Here is a 19,869-nt window from a genome sequence, read left to right on the forward strand (position 1 = left end):
ATAAACTCAATTGTGCACTGATGATGTCACTTCAACTGGTGATGAAACTTTTGCGACCTAATCTCCAGGCTCGATGAACAACCCTACAAGCAGCCACCTGTTAATGAAGTAACAGACCTGCTATAAATTCTTGTGCCTCTTAATAACATGAGAGGCTTTGTGAAAGTCTTTGCTTAAGCTTTTATTGCTGGATATTTGCATGTAGGCAGTATTGTATCAACTTCAAGAGAATTCGCACCATTTGCACCCTTCTTCACAGCAGTGGAAACTGCGAGCAGTTTCACACTCTTGGGAAGGCACATCTTGCACAACATGTATCATGGTACCAGAATGCATTCTACACAACCAGGAAAGCTCACCAACACCTCTATTTTCTGAGGAGCCTGAAGAGAGCTGTACAATACACATCTGTACTCGCATTATTCTACACAGATATGCAGTTGAGAGCATCCGAACAAGCTACATCACTGCATGATCTGGAAACTGCACTGCAGCGGACAGGTACCACAGGTAGTCAAAACTGCCCAATGCATCTCTGGTATCAGCCTACCTGCCATCAAGTATGTATATACAAAAAGCTGTTTGAAAAGTGTCAGTGCCATCATGAAGGGTCCCATCCGCCTTGCTCACGGACTGTTTGTCCCACTCCCATCAGTAGTATCTATGCCAGGAATACCAGACTGAAAAAGTTATTTACCCAAGCAACACACATCAAAGTTGCTGGTGAACGCAGCAGGCCAGGCAGCATCTGTAGGAAGAGGTGCAGTCGATGTTTCAGGCCGAGACCCTTCGTCAGGACTAACTGAAGGAAGAGTGAGTAAGGGATTTGAAAGTTGGAGGGGGAGGGGGAGATCCAAAATGATAGGAGAAGACAGGAGGGGGAGGGATAGAGCCAAGAGCTGGACAGGTGATAGGCAAAAGGGCATACGAGAGGATCATGGGACAGGAGGTCCGGGAAGAAAGACGGGGGGGTGACCCAGAGGATGGGCAAGAGGTATATTCAGAGGGACAGAGGGAGAAAAAGGAGAGTGAGAGAAAGAATGTGTGCATAAAAATAATTAACAGATGGGGTACGAGGGGGAGGTGGGGCCTTAGCGGAAGTTAGAGAAGTCGATGTTCATACCATCAGGTTGGAGGCTACCCAGACGGAATATAAGTTGTTGTTCCTCCAACCTGAGTGTGGCTTCATCTTTACAGTAGAGGAGGCCGTGGATAGACATGTCAGAATGGGAATGGGATGTGGAATTAAAATGTGTGGCCACTGGGAGATCCTGCTTTCTCTGGCGGACAGAGCGTAGATGTTCAGCAAAGCGGTCTCCCAGTCTGCGTCGGGTCTCGCCAATATATAAAAGGCCACATTGGGAGCACTGGACGCAGTATATCACCCCAGTTGACTCACAGGTGAAGTGTTGCCTCACCTGGAAGGACTGTTTGGGGCCCTGAATGGTGGCATTCCGCAGGGATCGCTCCCTACGCAACTCCCTTGTCCATTCATCCCCCCCATCCCTCCCCACTGATCTCCCTCCTGGCACTTATCCGTGTAAGCGGAACAAGTGCTACACATGCCCTTACACTTCCTCCCTTAAAAAGCCTCCAACTTTCAAATCCCTTACTCACTCTTCCTTCAGTTAGTCCTGACGAAAGGTCTCGACCTGAAATGTCGACTGAACCTCTTCCTACAGATGCTGCCTGGCCTGCTGCGTTCACCAGCAACTTTGATGTGTGTTGCTTGAATTTCCAGCATCTGCAGAATTCCTGTTTGCATTTACCCAAGCAGTAAGGCTGATCAACACTTCCACCCACAAACACACCACACCCTCATCCACCACTATTATATCGTATCCTGTTAGTCACCTTATGTACAGACACTCCTGTGCCTAATGTCACTTTATGTACAAACTGTGTATAAGCTATCTTACGTATTTGTATTTATTGTGTTATTATTGTGTTCTTTATCTTTTTTTTGGCGTGTGCCTGTGTGCATGCAAGTCTGTGCGCCTGCGTTTCCATGTGTACATCAGTGATGATGTCTTTTTCTTTTCCAAGGCGCGGAGCGAGAGAGAGACTGTGGCGCGCCACTCCTCGCACAGAGATTTTTCGCTGTATTTTCCCCTTTATTTTACGAGGTCGAGTTCCGATCTCAACACTCAACCCGGCACGGATGGAAAGCATACTCGGGGGCGGACCTGACTAGTTTTGAACCCGGAAACCTCTGCTCCCGGGTCAGGTGCCGATGTCGTTGCGCCACCAGTGGCCCTATTGTGTTCTTTATCATATTGTGGTTTTTCTTTATGCTGCATTGAATCAAAAGTAGCAATTATTTCATTTTCCTTTACACTGTGTACTGGAAATAACATTAAACAATCTTGAAGTGGAATTAAATGAAATGCTTGAATTGTTAGCTAATCCCTTTAGTTCGTCAGTGATTGTAATGAAAGTTCATGTAATGAAAGTTAGCTTTCTCCACGTAGCCTATTTGATTCAAATATTTTCGGCTTGGCCATTAAGGCTTACTTTTTAAAAATGCTCTCATCCCAGCGGAATGCATTGTCTGGGAGCATGGTGGAGGCAGGTGTTTTTTTTCAAGATTTAAGTATCTAGATAAGCCTTTGAATTGCCCTGCTGTAGAAGGCAACAGTGTGACTACTGGTAACTGAGATTTCATCAGTAGTGATGGGTTGGTCTGAGGTTTATTGGGTAATATCTCAGAATCACAGATGACTAACCTGTAATTCAGTTTTTTGAGTCCTGGCATGGTTGAGTCTCTTGTAGCACAAACTGTGCTATGGGAATTACTTGAACTGCAGTATGCAATAGACCATGCTATTAAGAATAATACATATTGGCATTTGCAAAGGATTGTCCAAGAGAAAGCTAGGATAAATATAAAGTTTGCAAGTTGTAAACAGTGGAATTACACAAGGGTCAGTGCTGTGCTTTTTACGATTTGCAATTTTTTATTAATGACCAAGATTATAATGTGCAAAAGCTTTTGTTCCATTCATGTCTCAAGGACTGCAGTGGTTGAAGAGGGCAGCTCATCATCACTTTCTCAAAGGGAAATGCTGGTTCAGTCTGACATCCCTTTAGATTAGATTAAATTAGATTCAACTTCATTGTCATTGTGCTGAGTACAGATACAAAGCCAACGAAATGCATTTAGCATATGACCAGAAATGCAAAGAATAGTGTTATTTACAAAATAACTGTGAATAAAAAAAGTGCTACAGCACACAAATATAAAAGTACTGAGACGGTACACTATGGATGCAATACTGCTTAGTGCTGTGATGAGAGGTTCAGCAGTGTCACAGCCTCAGGGAAGAAGCTCTTCCTGTGTCCACTGGTGCGGGAGCGGAGGCTCCTGTAATGCCTACCGGATGGGAGGAGAGTAAAAAGTCCATGGTTAGGGTTCATCCATGATCATTGTTTAATGATTTAAACAAAAGGAGCAGATCAAAAAGTAGGTTATAAGGAGAAAATTATGTAAAGGAATATAGTGAAATAAGCAAATTGATAAGTATTTGGCAGTTGACATGTAACATGCTGAAGCATCTAGATTAGTGAAATGCAGACTATTTAAGTAGGTGTAAAAAGTTATTAGGAAACCTAAAGGAATATTAGTCTTGAAAAGGAATGAAGTAATAATATAGTTGAGCTACAGCAAGATATTGGTGAGACTGCACCTGAGTGCTGGTTGTCTTGAGGAAAAAATTTGCATTCGGCTGTGATTGCAAGATTGATTTCTGTTTGTCATTGACATTTGACTTTGTTAGCTTCTGAAATTGAAAACCAATCAGTTTTTCATGGAATGGACAATGAATTTGATTGACACAATGGTTGGTAGAGGACATTTTGCCTTCTGAATGTTTAAAACTGTGTATATTTTAGTGGAGATGATTTAGCTCTGAGTCTGGTTCTTGTTCCTTGCCCAAATTTTCATCTATGTAGTTTCCTGACTGGGGTTGAGTACCAGATATCAAATGTTTGCAGCTTATTCTGCAGATGAGTGCCACTCTAACTGAATGTTTGTTGGCGTTGAGGCATAATACTGGAGCAGGAAAGATTGGGAAGACACGTTGAAGCAATCATACAACCTTGACCCCATTCAGTCCTGGTGCAGGCTTTCAATCCAAAGTGTCAGCAATACATTTCATCCAACAGATGCTGTTTGATGTGCTGTGTTCCTCTGGTAGATTGCTGCCTGATCCCAGTATTTGTGTTAAAGCTGTAAAACGAGTCAGGTACGTGACAGCATTTGATTATGATCTTACCTAGCTCCTCCTGATTAATAACATCACGTTTATGAGGTAGAAAAAGTACGTGTATGGTGGTTGTGCATTTTAGCTTTTAAGCTTGGATTATGGATGTGGTAATAACCACGTCCTTTAAGTGGAATTTGCAATGAAATTCCAGGTGTAACTTCTCAGCCAGTTAGAAAGGGAAGTTGAAGGAACTTTGTAATGAACTTCCATATGTTAGATAACAGAGTGCTCCAACTACCACAACTGAAATTTTCTGTGAAGATGACAGTAATTGTGGTATTTCTTGAGACGCTGAGCATCTTCCTCACCCTTCTCTTTCCAAATGAGGTAGAAGACATCATCAGTTGAAAGACTTAAAACGTATGGACGTGGAAGGATGTTTCCATTAGTGGGAGAGTCTAGGACTAGAGGGCACAGCCTCAGAGCAGAACAATGTTGTTTACAAACAGGGAAATTTGTTTAGCCAGAAGGTAGTGAATCTGTGGAATTCATTACCATGGGTATTTTTAAAGTAGAGGTTGATAGGTTCTTTGATTAGCAAGGGCATCAAAATATTATTAATCAATCTTCACTCTGGAAGACACTAGCAGTATGGTGGAAGTTCCAGGTGTCAGGTGATGAAATGTGTGAAGTTGTCATTACTAGAAAGCAGGTTCTTGGGAAATAGGTCTGAGTTGGGACAGATTATTTTTCACAATATATTAATAATTAGGATGGTGGAATTGATGGCTTTGTTGCAAAGTTTGCAGGCAATACTAAGATAGGGCGAGGGGTCAGGTAGTTTTGAGGAAGTAGAGAGGCTACAGAAGGACTTGAAAATGAGCAAAGAAGTGGCAGATGGAATACAGAGTTAGGAAGTGTAAAATCATGCACTTTGGTAGAAGAAATGAAAGGGTTGACTATTTTCTAAATAGAAAATACAAATTTCAGAGGTGCAAGGGGACTTGGGAGTTCTTGTGCAGGATTCCTTTTCTAAAAGTTAATTTGCAGGTTGAGTTTGTGGCGAGGAAGGCTAATGTGATGTTAGCATTTCTTTCAGGAGGACTAGAATAAGAGCAAGGATGTAATGTTGAGACTTTATAAAGCACTGGTGAGGCCTCACTTGGAATCTTGAGTGGTTTTGGTCCCCTTATCTTAGAAAGGGTGTGTTGAAACTGGAAAAGGTTCAAAGGAGATTCATGAAAATGATTCCAGGATTGAATGGCTTGTCATATGAAGAGCGTTTGATGGTTCCCAGCCTGTATTCACTGGAATTCAGGAGAATGTGGAGTGACCTCATTGAAACCTATTGAATGGTGAAAGGGCTTGATAGTGGTTGTGGAGAGGATGTTTCCTATGATGGGAAAGTCTAAGACTAGAGGACACGCTCTCAGAATAGAGGGGTGTTCTTTTTGAATGGAGATGAGGAACTTCTTTAGCTAGAAAGTGGTGAATCTGTGGAATTCTTTGCCGCAGACAGCTGTGGAGGCAAAGTCTTTATGTATATTTAAGGCAGATAGATTCTTGATTGGTCAGGGCATGAAGGGATATGAGGAGAAGGCAGGAGATTGGGGCTGAGAGAAAAGTTAGATCAGCCATGATGAAATGGCAGAGCAGACTCGATGGGCCAAATGGCCTAATTCTGCTCCTATATCTTATGGTCTTAAGTAGTTCTTTGCCATGTTTGAATTTCCAGCAAGTGGTCTATTTGCAACTTTTGGATAACCTTCCTGAACTCTGCCAAATGGGTTTCTCAAAGACATTAATATTCAAATGAGGTCTTTAAAAATACTCCTTTCCATGTTGTATTGACCACCTGTTCCTCTAGGCTTTCGTCCCTTCTGAGTTCCGCGATAGCTTATTATTGAGTGTTTTATGGATCAGCTATGAATTGTGAACACTAAGCTGTACATGAAGAATTGGACAAATGTTACTCAAGGCAAACAATTAAGTTACTCAGGCATCTGATTCAAGAATGGAAGAAACAGAAAGTAACTTTTCAATGAAATGAAAAGTTGGCCAAAGGAAATGAAAGATGAGTAAATAAAGGTTAAATAAAGATAGGTGGTTTAAGTCCTGCTGAAGGGTCTTGGGCCGAAATGTCGACTGCTTTTTTCCCATATATGCTGCCTGGCCTGCTGAGTTCTTCCAGCATTTTTGTGTGTGTGACTTGGATTTCCAGCATCTGCAAATTTTCTCTTGTTTATGTTTAAGTCTGTCTTGTCAGTTATAGAAGTGTGGTCACCAGGCTGATTGTGTGTGATTACTCAGTTATCTCCACTCAGGATGGCTTCAGACATGTCAGGTAGACCTTTAACACGAATATTCTAAACCAACCATCAATGTATTGCATTATGCAGTTATAATAAATAGTGAAGTGGAATTTGACACAGCAAAATACTTGCCTTTGAAAGTCTGAAATAAAAACAAAATCTTCTGATGTGTAAATAAATGTTAATATGCTGAACTGAGCAGATGTGGACAATGTTAATGTTATAAACTAACCTTTCATCACCTCTGATGCAATCTAAAATACTAAAATGTTTCTCCTCGCAGATACTACCAATTTAAAATGGACAAATGATAAACACTCAGGGCTATCCATGTCAGTAATATCCAAACGTTACTTAAAATGTTATGATGCTATTGATTTATAATTGACTTATCACTATATTCATGCAAAGAAAATATGCGCTGTCTTTAATATTAAATTCGTTAGATAAACCCTTTTAGAAACGAAATTGAGTGTATTAGCTACTTATAAGTGACTTATAGTTGACTTATCACCTATATTCTAGTCGTGATTAACACCCCCCCCCCCCCCACTTCGGCCGGTCTGCAAGAATATTGTCAATGTTAAACTGGTCCGGGGTGCAAAAAAGGTTGGGGACCCCTGACTTGAAATATACCCAAATGACCTGGCCTCCACAGGTGTCTGTGGCAATGAATTCCACAGATCTGCCACCTGGCTAAAAAAAAATCATCCTCCTCTCTATTCTAAAGGAATGTCTGTCTATTTGGAGGCTGTAAGCTCTGGTCCTGGACTCCTCCACTATAGGAAACATTCTTTCTACCTCCATTCTGTCTAGGCCTTTCAGTATTCGATTGGTTAATTCAGTTGGTCCCATTTGTCTGCATTTGGCCCAAATCCCTCTAATCCTTTCCTATCTATGTCACTGTCCAAATCCCTTTTGAAGGTCATAACTGTATTTGTAGCTCTACCACTTCCTCTGGCAGTTCATTCCATGTACCCACCATCCTCACTGTGAACCTGTTATCCCTTAGGTTCCTTTTAAATCTTGTTGCTCTCACTTTAAACCTATGCCTTCTGCTTTAGGGCGCCCTACCCTGCGGAAAAGACTTTGGCTTTTCACCTTATCTATGTCTTTCATGATTGTATATACCACAACATTCAGTGGCCACATTATTAGGTACAGGAGTGGAACTCGATATGGTCTTCTGCTGCTGTTGCCCATCCACTTCAAGGTTCAAGTTTTTGTGTTCAAAAATGCTGTTCTGCTCATACTGTTGTAACGTGTAGTTATTTGATTAACTGTCACCTTCCTGTCAACTTGAACCAGTCTGGCCATTCTCCTCTGAGCTCTCTCATCAAGAAGGTGTTGCCACCACAGAACTACTACTCACTGGAAGTTTTTTGTTTTTTCGAAAATCCCAGGAGATCAGCGGTTTGAGATACTCAAACCATCCCATTCGACTTCACAATCACTCCACAGTCAAATTCTCTCAGATGACATTTCTTCTCCATGCTGATGTTTAGTCTGAACAGCAACTGAACCTCTTAACCATGTCTGCATGCTTTTATGGATTGAGTTGATTGGCTGATTAGATATTTATATAAATGAGCAGATTTACAGGTGTACCTAATAAAGTCGCCACTGATTGTATGAGGATGCTGGGATGTGAAGGGAAAAAATCCTAAAATAATCCTGTTGTGAATCCACCAGGGTTTCATCGCAAGATGTCGACCTGTACTAGAATTGTCACTATTTGTGCTCAGGGCCATGTTCAATATTAACAAGTCAATCATTAACCAAGTCATGAATGCATGGTGTAATTATCTCCCTCATGGTACATAATTGCATGATGGTATCATTTGATGAAGGTGCAAAGTGATTGGGCTCAATCTTCAAAGCTTCCTTGATTATTCTCATCAAAATAAGTTTCAGTTTCCCTAAACATGCTTATTTTTAGCTAATAGCAGAAGGACCACATTACTGAATTCCTCCTTGTGACTCTCACTGCTAAAGTTATAAGATTGTCCAATGGGTTATATTCTTCAATCTATATGGTAATAGATCTCTGGGGGAGGTATGACCTGTTCAAAAGTGACGGGTTGCACCTAGACCCAAGGGGAACCAATATTCTCGCGGGCAGGTTTGTTAGAGTTGTTGGGGAGGGTTTAAACTAATTTGACAGCGGGGTGGGAACCAGAGTGAAGGTTTTTACTCAGGATAGGATGGATGGTAAAAAAGCATGCGGTCAGACTGTCAGGAAGGACAGGCAGATGATAGAGCTTAATTGCAGCCAGCAGGGTGAGTTTCAGTGTATTAGGGATGCAGAATCAAAAAGGGTAGCAAATGCATTATTCAAAGTGCTGCATCTCACTGCACAGAGTATAAGAAATAAGGTGGATGATCTTGTTGCACTATTACAGATTATCAGTTATGATGTTGTGGCCATCACTGAATCGTGGCTGAAGGATGGTTGTAATTGGGAGCTGAATGTCCAAGGTTACGTATTGTATCAGAGGGATAGGAAGGTAGGCAGAGAGGATGGCTTGGCTCTGCTGGTAAAGAATCAGTAGAAAGATGTGACATAAGATTGGAAGATATTCAATCCTTATGGGTTGAGTTAAGAAACTGCAAAGGTAAAGGGACCCTGATGGCAGTTATATACAGGACTCCCAACAGTAGCTGGGATGTGAATCACAGATTACAAGAGGAAATAGAAAAGGCGTGTCAAAAGGGCAATGTTATGATAGTCATGGGAGATTTCAACATGCAGGTCAATTGGGGAAAATTGGATTGGAAATGGAGCTCAAGGGTGAGTTTGTTGAATGCCTGTGAGATGACTTTTTTGAGCATTTTGTCATTGAGCCTGCTAGAGGATCGGCTATCCTGGACTAGGTGTTATGTAATGAACTGGAAGTGAGGAGGGAGCTTAAGGTAAAAGAACCCTTAAGTGATCACAAAATAATTGAGTTCAACTTGAAATTTGATAGGGAGAATGTAAAGTCTGACATAGCAATGTTTCAGTGGAGTAAAGGAAATTACAGTGGTATGAGAGAGGAGTTATCCAAAATAAATTGGAGAGCAGAGCAGCAATGGTGTGAGTTTCTGGGGAAAAAAATGAGGAAGGTGCAGGATAGATGTATTCCAAAAACAAAGAAATACTAGGCTAAGTCAAAACTGATGTAAAAGCAAAAGAGAGGGCATACAACAAAGCAAAAATTAGTGGAAAGATAGAGAGTTGGGAAGCTTTTAAAACCCTAGAGAGAGCTACTAAAAGAATCATTGGGAGGGAAAAGATGACATATGAAAACAAGCTAGTAAACAATATCAAAGTGGATAGTAAAAGCTTTTTTCCAAGTTAAAGAAAAAAGATAAGAGTGGATATAGGACCGCTAGAAAATGAGGCTGGAGAAATGATACTGGGGGGACAAGGAGATGGCAGTTGAACTAAATGAGTATTTTGTATCAGTCTTCAGTGTGGAAGATGCTTGCAGTGTGCCAGGTATTGAAGGATGTGAAGGAAGTGAAGTGAGTTCAGGTACTATAACAAGGGAGAAGGTGCTCAAAAAGCTGAAAGACCTAAGGGTACATTAGTCACCCAGACCAAACGAACTGCACCCTAGGGTTCTGAAAGAGGTAGCGGCAGAAATTGTGAAGGCATTAGTAATGATCTCTCAAACATCATTGGACTCTGGCATGGTGCCAGAGGACTGGAAAATTGCAAATGTCACTCCACTCTTTAGGAAAGGAGGAAGACAACAGAAAGGAAATTGTAGACCAGTTAGCCTGACTAACCTCTGTGGTTGAGAAGATGTTGGAATTAATTGTTAAGGATGAGGCTATGGAGTAATTGGTGACACAGGACAGGATAGGACAAAGTCAGCATGGTTTCCTTAAGGGAAAACCTTGCCTGACGAACCTGTTGAAATTTTTTTGAGGAGATTCCAATTAGGATAGATAAAGGTGATGTAGTGAATGTCGTATATTTGGACTTTCAGAAGGCCTTTGACAAGGTGCCACACATGAGGCTGCTTATCAAGTTAAGAGCCCATGGTATTACAGGAAAGTTACTGGCATAGTTGGAACATTGGCTAATTGGTAGGAGGCAGTGGGAATAAAAGAATCCTTTTCTGGGTGGCTGCTAGTGACTAGTGATGTTCTGCAGGGGTTGGTGTTGGGACCGCTTCTTTTTATGCTGTATATCAATGATTGATGATGGAATAGGTAGCTTTGTTGCCAAGTTTGCAGATGATATGCAGATTGGTGGAGGGGCAGGTATGTGGAGGAAACAGGTAGGCTGCAGAAGGACTTAGACCCATTAGGGGAATGGGCAAGAGAGTGGCAAATGAAGTACAATATTGGAAAATGCATGGTCGTGCACTTTGGTAGTAGAAATAAATGTGCAGACTATTTTCTAAATGGGGAGAAAATCCAAAATCTGAGATACAAAGGGATTTGGAAGTCCTTGTACAGAACACCCTAAAGGTTAACTTGCAGATAGAGTCAGTGGTGAGGAAGGCACATGCAATGTTAGCATTCATTTCAAGACAGCAGGGGTGTGATGCTGAGGCTTTAGAAGGCTCTGACGAGATCACACCTTGAGGTGAGACCCAACGCAGACTGGGAGACCGTTTCGCTGAACACCTCCGCTCTGTCCGCCAGAGAAAGCAGGATCTCCCAGTGGCCACACATTTTAATTCCACATCCCATTCCCATTCTGATATGTCTATCCACGGCCTCTTCTACTGTAAAGATGAAGCCACACTCAGGTTGGAGGAACAACACCTTATATTCCGTCTGGGTAGCCTCCAAGCTGATGGCATGAACATTGACTTCTCAAACTTCCGCTTATGCCCCACCTCCCCCTCGTACCCCATCGTTATTTATATACACACATTCTTTCTCTCACTCTCCTTTTTCTCCCTCTGTCTCTCTCACTATACCTCTTGCCCATCCTCTGTGTTTTTCCCCCCTCCCCTTTTTCTTTCTCCCTGGGCCTCCTGTCCCATGATCCTCTCATATTCCTTTTGCCAATCAACTGACCAGCTCTTGGCTCCATCCCTCCCCCTCCTGTCTTTTTCTATCATTTTGGATCTCCCCCTCCCCCTCCCACTTTCAAATTTCTCACTAGCTCTTCTTTCAGTTAGTCCTGACGAAGGGTCTCGGCCTGAAACGTCGACTGTACCTCTTCCTAGAGATGCTTCCTGGCCTGCTGCGTTCACCAGCAACTTTGATGTGTGTTGCATGGATACAACAGTCCATTATTTGCCACAGGCAACTGTGGAGGTCAAGCCTTTATGTATATTTAAGGTAGAGGTTGATAGTTTCTTGACTAGTTAGAACTTGAAGGGATATGGGGCAAGACAGGAGATGGGGTCTGAGAGAAAAATTGGATCAGCCATGATGAAATAGCAGAGCAGACTTATTTGGCCAAATAGCCTAATTCTGCTCCTATATCTTGTGGTCTTATCATCTTATAGATTTGAACCTCTTTGTACAAGACCTTGCTTTGACTACTACTGTCTGTAACCAATGCATTGTCTTATAACAATCCATTTCCTTTTGTGCACTCACCATAATTTGGACTTTTCACTGCAACAACTCAAAAGGCTTATTGGTGTTATTTATTAAAAACGATGTTAAAAAATCTCTCTAAGTATTAACTGTGCATGTACAACTTTAGTGCTGAAACAGTTTACTTGGTAAACCAACACACACAAAAAAATGCTGGTGAACACATCAGGCCAGGCAGCATCTACAGGAAGAGGTACAGTCGACATTTCGGGCTCCTGACGAAGGGTCTTGGCCTGAAACATCGACTGGGATCACAGAGACATGGCTCCAGGGTGACCAGGGATGGGAGCTCAACGTTCAGGGATATTCAATATTCAGGAGGGATAGACATGAAGGAAGGGGAGGTGGGGTGGCGTTGCTAGTTAAAGAAGAGGTTAACGCAATAGAAAGGAAGGACATAAGCCGGGAAGATGTGGAATCGATATGGGTAGAGCTGCGTAACAGTAAGGGGCAGAAGACGCTGGTGGGAGATGTGTACAGGCCACTTAACAGTAGTAGTGAGGTCGGAGATGGTATTAAACAGGAAATTAGAAATGTGTGCAATAAAGGAACAGCAGTTATAATGGGTGACTTCAATCTACATGTAGATTGGGTGAACCAATTTGGTAAAGGTGCTGAGGAAGAGGATTTCTTGGAATGTATGCGGGATGGTTTTTTGAACCAACATGTCGAGGAACCAACTAGAGAGCAGGCTATTCTGGACTGGGTTTTGAGCAATGAGGAAGGGTTAATTAGCGATCTTGTCGTGAGAAGCCCCTTGGGTAAGAGTGACCATAATATGGTGGAATTCTTCATGAAGATGGAGAGTGACATAGTTAATTCAGAAACAAAGGTTCTGAACTTAAAGAGGGGTAACTTTGAAGGTATGAGACGTGAATTAGCTAAGATAGACTGGCAAATGACACTTAAAGGATTGACGGTGGATATGCAATGGCAAGCATTTAAAGGTTGCATGGATGAACTACAACAATTGTTCATCCCAGTTTGGCAAAAGAATAAATCAGGGAAGGTAGTGCACCCGTGGCTGACAAGAGAAATTAGAGATAGTATCAATTCCAAAGAAGAAGCATACAAATTAGCCAGAGAAAGTGGCTCACCTGAGGACTGGGAGAAATTCAGAGTTCAGCAGAGGAGGACAAAGGGCTTAATTAGGAAGGGGAAAAAAGATTATAAGAGAAAACTGGCAGGGAACATAAAAACAGACTGTAAAAGCTTTTATAGATATGTAAAAAGGAAAAGACTGGTAAAGACAAATGTAGGTCCCCTGCAGACAGAAACAGGTGAATTGATTATGGGGAGCAAGGACATGGCAGACCAATTGAATAATTACTTTGGTTCTGTCTTCACTAAGGAAGACATAAATAATCTTCCAGAAATAGTAGGGGACAGAGGATCCAGTGAGATGGAGGAACTGAGGGAAATACATGTTAGTAGGGAAGTGGTATTAGGTGAATTGAAGGGATTGAAGGCAGATAAATCCCCAGGGCCAGATGGTCTGCATCCTAGAGTGCTTAAGGAAGTAGCCCAAGAAATAGTGGATGCATTAGTGATAATTTTTCAAAACTTGTTAGATTCTGGACTAGTTCCTGAGGATTGGATGGTGGCTAATGTAACCCCACTTTTTAAAAAAGGAGGGAGAGAGAAACCGGGGAATTATAGACCGGTTAGCCTAACGTCGGTGGTGGGGAAACTGCTGGAGTCAGTTATCAAGGATGTGATAACAGCACATTTGGAAGCAGTGAAATCATCGGACAAAGTCAGCATGGATTTGTGAAAGGAAAATCATGTCTGACGAATCTCATAGAATTTTTTGAGGATGTAACTAGTAGAGTGGATAGGGGAGAACCAGTGGATGTGGTATATTTGGATTTTCAAAAGGGTTTTGACAAGGTCCCACACAGGAGATTAGTGTGCAAACTTAAAGCATACGGTATTGGGGGTAAGGTATTGGTGTGGGTGGAGAATTGGTTAGCAGACAGGAAGCAAAGAGTGGGAATAAACGGGACCTTTTCAGAATGGCAGGCGGTGACTAGTGGGGTACCGCAAGGCTCAGTGCTGGGACCCCAGTTGTTTACAATATATATTAATGACTTGGATGAGGGAATTAAATGCAGCATCTCCAAGTTTGCAGATGACACGAAGCTGGGTGGCAGTGTTAGCTGTGAGGAGGATGCAGGGTGACTTGGATAGGTTGGGTGAGTGGGCAAATTCATGGCAGATGCAATTTAATGTGGATAAATGTGAAGTTATCCACTTTGGTAGCAAAAATAGGAAAACAGATTATTATCTGAATGGTGGCCGATTAGGAAAAGGGGAGGTGCAACGAGACCTGGGTGTCATTATACACCAGTCATTGAAAGTGGGCATGCTTGTACAGCAGGCAGTGAAAAAGGCGAATGGTATGCTGGCATTTATAGTGAGAGGATTCGAGTACAGGAGCAGGGAGGTACTACTGCAGTTGTACAAGGCCTTGGTGAGACCACACCTGGAGTATTGTGTGCAGTTTTGGTCCCCTAATCTGAGGAAAGACATCCTTGCCATAGAGGGAGTACAAAGAAGGTTCACCAGATTGATTCCTGGGATGGCAGGACTTTCATATGAAGAAAGACTGGATGAACTGGGCTTGTACTCGTTGGAATTTAGAAGATTGAGGGGGGATCTGATTGAAACGTATAAAATCCTAAAGGGATTGGACAGGCTAGATGCAGGAAGATTGTTCCCGATGTTGGGGAAGTCCAGAACGAGGGGCCACAGTTTGAGGATAGAGGGGAAGCCTTTTAGGACCGAGATTAGGAAAAACTTCTCCACACAGAGAATGGTGAATCTGTGGAATTCTCTGCCACAGGAAACAGTTGAGGTCAGTTCATTGGCTATATTTAAGAGGGAGTTAGATATGGCCCTTGTGGCTACGGGGGTCAGGTTGGTATGGAGGGAAGGCTGGGGCGGGGTTCTGAGTTGGATGATCAGCCATGATCATAATAAATGGCGGTGCAGGCTCGAAGGGCCGAATGGCCTACTCCTGCACCTATTTTCCTTGTTCCTATGTTTCTCTGTACCTCTTCCTGTAGATGCTGTTTGGCCTGCTGCGTTCACCAGCATTTTTTTGTGTGTGTTGCTTGAATTCCCAACATCTGCAGATTTCCTTGCGTTTACTTGGTAAACCACTTGGCGAAGGAGGTGGAAGGTTTATGAACTAGTTTTCCACTTCCTTTCCCTGAAGACTGAACTTGTGATGTGTACATGGTAGCATATATGGGATTTCTGAATAGTTGATTCTAATTACAGTCTCTTGGGATGTGGTCATGCTTGGCTTACAACAGATAATTTTTGATATGGACTTTGTGTGCTGTTATTGAGTGGTAATGTCTCAGTGCCTTTGGTGCTTTATTGAAATGGTATTGTCTGTACAGGCAACCCCCATGTTATGACCATTCAGCATATGGAAATTTACCCACACAGAATTCACAAATCACTTCCCAGAAATCCACAATGCAGAATAAAATTCGTTGTAATGGAATTATGTCAGACAGGAAATTTAAATTAATGCAAAATGTAAAACAAACATGTTTTGCCTACGTTTTAAAATCTGCATTTCTTGTTGCCTGCACTGATGAAGTGGTGCTGATATGTTAATTTTGTCCATCAGTACTTCCCCAAGAGGTTTCCTGATTATTTGTTGTGAATTGTATCATTAAACTGTATGTCACTATTTAAAGTGTGTTTCTCCATTCAGACTGAAGACTGGAGTTGGTAGGCAGAGACATGAGGCTTTCACCTATCACAACCATTTGTTTCCCTTACCTCACTCGATTTATCCTTTTCTGTCTTTATCTCTCTCGCTCTCTCTCTCGCATTCATCCCTTGATTCTGATTACAGCATCACTTGGACCTCCAAAGGCAACTGCTGACCACTCAAGATTTGCTTTCGAAACTTTCACGGCAAATCTCAAGTGTGCTTCTGCTGTGAATTAGTAGCTGTAGTGCTATCGTTAGTATCGAGAGAAAAGCATCTCCTACAAATGTATTCCACATACAACGTGGGATTTGATGGGAATTAGAGTTTCACGTTATGGAAAAATTGTGATATGAAACGTTTTTTGGGAATGCAACCCCTCGGTGATGTGGCGGTTGCCTATTTTTTGTGTGATCGGATGTTGAGTTGCGTGATCTGATGGTGAGCATAAAATGTCAAATCCTATTCAACGCCAACCCATGGAAGAAAATGCAAATTAACCTATATAATCCACACTCATGGAAGATGTAAACTTCTGTATTCTCACATCTTGGAGTTTGGTATCTAAACTTCAATGCAAGTGAAGCACACTTTCACCATTTTTCCATTTTTTGGAATGTGAAATGAGCATGGATCCCATTATTCCTGCTGTTCCAGAATCTTAAATTGCTCTCTGCTCGTTACGGCCTGCAGCTTGATGTATGATGCTGCCACCAAAGCTCAACTCTTTATTTTTCTGACTGGGCTTACATTTTTTTCAGTTCACTTTAACCAAAACATGATGCGCCTCAGATTCTACCGTCACTATCCAGAATTGTTTTTATTATCCTTTTTTTATGATCTCATTTGCTCTGTTTTGCCTGTAACATTATGAATGATCCCACCTATTCTGATCATGGACTGTTTATCCCACTCCTATCAAGGAGGAGGCCACGCCAGGACCACCAGTAACTCAAAAAGTTACTTCTGCAAGCAGCAAGGCTGACCAACATCTCCATCCACTAACTCCACCACTACAAAACACCTTGTGTATAGTCTAGATCCTTATGGGCATATAATCAATCTATGCATATAAGCTATCTTATGTATTTATATTTATTGTGCTTTTATTATTATTTGTTTCTTATGTTTTTTTTGTGAGCTCCATTGGATCCGGAGTAACAATTATTTCATTCTTTACACTTGTGCACTGGAAATGACGTTAAGCAATCTTGAATCTTGCCTTGATATACCTGAGCTTGAGCAGGCTTATGGTTTACATTTGTCAGATCAAGCAGAGAGTATAATGGCTTCCTGTGCTTTAATGATTCTTTAAATTCTCAGATCCATGCCCCACACTTCGAAGAAGTGCAAAAATCAAAGCTAGTTAATAGGAGGGGATAAGACTTTTCATTTTGGCTCTATTATTAAAGATAGATGAGAAGGTATGATTTTGATTATTGTAGGGGAGGAAGTTTACACTTGGAACAAATACTTACAATAAGAAGTGAAATGAACTTAAAAAGGTGGTCATGAAATGTAGGTAGTTAGATAGACAGGTAAGCAAGATTACTTATGAAGTTTGGGAGCGGGGAAAGATTGTGAGAGTGGCTGTGAATATGAAATGTAAATAATCAGATTGACAGCTAAACAATGTCACTTGTGATGAAGTTTGGGATTGGGGAAGAGATTGTGAAGGGTGGTTGTGAATAGGAACAGAAGTTTATCTGGAGGACGGTGGAACAAAGAGAACTCAATGAGATGATAGCAAGTTGATTCTGAAATGGGATAGTTCGCAGGAAGCCTACTCAGGATCTTTGGGTGGAGTAGAGTAAAGGCTGATTTATACTTGTGTGTCAAATCGAACCCTATGCAGAGCCTATGCGTATCCCTACACCGTAGCCTGACGCGTACCTCTCCCAAAATGTACCTGTGCGTCGCGGCATTGCAGACCAAACAACTGTGATTGGTCCGATTGGTTTCATCACATTTCCTCCTACGCTGCAGTAGCTTCCTATTGGGCGACTGAAGTGCAGGGAAGGAACTCTGGCTGCAATGCTTTCCATAAAGCTTTACAGACCTCCGAAATGGAAGACACATTTCGCTTTTACGCAAAAAGACGCTCCCTTCAAACTTGTTTACCCCGAGAAAGACTACCATGATCATGAAGCCTTGCGCGGGCAGGTGTGTGTGCATGCGTGACGTGCGCAAATTGCAGTGACGCAGACACACCAACGCACAAGTATAAATGCTCACAACGCACGTAGGCCACTTGCGTAGGTTACGGCGTCCATTTGACGCACAAGTATAAATCAGCCTTAACTTAGAAAGGTGAGAATTGAGCAGTGTGATCCAGCTACTGTTTGAATATATATTAAAAAAATCTGTCCTCAGGGCAAGGGAGCAAATCTCAACATGAGGGCCTTCCGTTCGGAGTTAAAAAATGCATCAATTTGAGATCAATTTGGTTTTAGAATCATCAGATTATTTCAGAAAATGATTATACGATCCAGTACAAAGTAAAACTGTTACTTGAATTGTAACATTGGAAAGATGTGCCAATTCAATTGTGTGATGTTGCCAGAAGATTGAGATTTTCATGTCTTAGTACTTGAACGTACTTACCATATTTGACTGGGGGTTAGAACTGTGTTTGGGTCACCAGCTAAACCCCGTTAATGCAGGAATGTATTAGTGTAATTGTAGTGATAAAGAAATGTATTTGCACAATTCAGTAGATGAACTTGTTAAAAATGAGTATTGTAAATCTTGAATTGATCTTTTTATTAAAGGAATTCTTTAATTGCTACCAAGAAAAATAATTACAGTAGGTTTATTGTAACAAGGCACAGCAACATGGCATCTGTTGTACATTGTGAGTAAATCATTTCAAATTGTTTTTTTCTTAATGGTGCATCGTAAACATTAGAGGTAGGATTCATTCCCAAGGTAAAGTTGGATTGTAATTTAGTTGTAACAAATTAATTTGTAGCGTGATTAAGTTTATGGTTTTGTATTCCAGAAACACGATCAGGGACATGTTCTGTTGGATTTAGTCTTCAGGCATCTTGATTTGACAGAACGCGATTACTTTGGTTTACAAGTGGCAGATGATACAACAGACAGCCCTGTGAGTATTCCTTTCTGACTTGAAAGAATCTGCATTGTTGATTTTTCAACATCAGGTTAAGAGCATATGATAGTTGGCTCCTTTTTTTTAGAAAAAGCTAAGTGTGACCTCTTGGAGATTTTCATTAATTTGGTATTGGTTTTTTATTGTCATTTGTAGTAAGATGCTGTCAAAAGATTGTCTTGCAAAATGCTTATACACATGAAATCATTACAGTGCTTTGCGGTTTGAATAAGATGAAGCAATGATAATGCAGGATAAAATGCTAAAGCTACTGAAAAAGTGCAGAGCAGGATCATGTGGTAGGTTGTGAGGTCAAGAGTCCAATTGTACAAGAGGACCATTCAAGAGACTGATAACAGAGGGATAAAAGCTGTCATTGAGCCTGATAGTATGTGCTTTTGTATCCTCTGCCCAATGGGAAAGGAAAGAAGGGAGTCTGGGTGGGTCTTTGATTATACTGGCTGCTTTACTAAGGTTTCTTGGGCAGCAAGAAGCATAAACTGAGTCTTGTAGAGGGGAGGCTGGTACCAATAATATGTGTCCAAAATTCTGCAGTTTCTTGGTCACGTGCAGAGCAGTTGCCATCCCAAGCCATGATGCATCCAGATGGTATTCAGTGGAAAAGAATTTTCCACATTTTAATGGCGTAGACATAGACACAGAAAGTGCTCCCACTTGTGGGTCAAAGCATGACGAAATCATTAATGTAAGATTGTTGACAATATTTGAAAACATCTTTTAACCCAGTGAGTGATGATGTTGAACTTGCTGCTATGATTAAAACAAATGAATGGTGCAGGTATAGTTGAGAAGAGGTAGGGGATGGGTTGAGATCTGATGTGATGAAGAAAGTTAGAAGGAAGCTCAACATGAGCTTTAGTGTTGTTGTGTACAGGTCAGGCCTAATGTTTTGCTTATGCTACATTTCCCATGTATTCTTGAAAGAAATGCTAA

General features: G+C 41.6%; 1 protein-coding gene across 6 annotated transcripts in view; it reads left to right on the top strand.

Annotated features, from left to right (window-relative positions):
* ptpn4a (protein tyrosine phosphatase non-receptor type 4a) overlaps positions 1–19,869 on the top strand; it is a 231,415-nt gene that overhangs the window by 95,616 nt on the left and 115,930 nt on the right. For all 6 annotated transcript variants that reach the window (XM_063048534.1, XM_063048536.1, XM_063048533.1 and 3 more), the window contains one exon: positions 18,805–18,912. In XM_063048534.1, the coding sequence (XP_062904604.1) occupies positions 18,805–18,912 (108 nt within the window). The remainder of the gene's footprint in view (positions 1–18,804; positions 18,913–19,869) is intronic.

The sequence above is a fragment of the Mobula hypostoma genome, chromosome 5 (genome assembly GCF_963921235.1).
Source record: "Mobula hypostoma chromosome 5, sMobHyp1.1, whole genome shotgun sequence".
Classification (NCBI taxonomy): Eukaryota; Metazoa; Chordata; class Chondrichthyes; order Myliobatiformes; family Myliobatidae; genus Mobula; species Mobula hypostoma.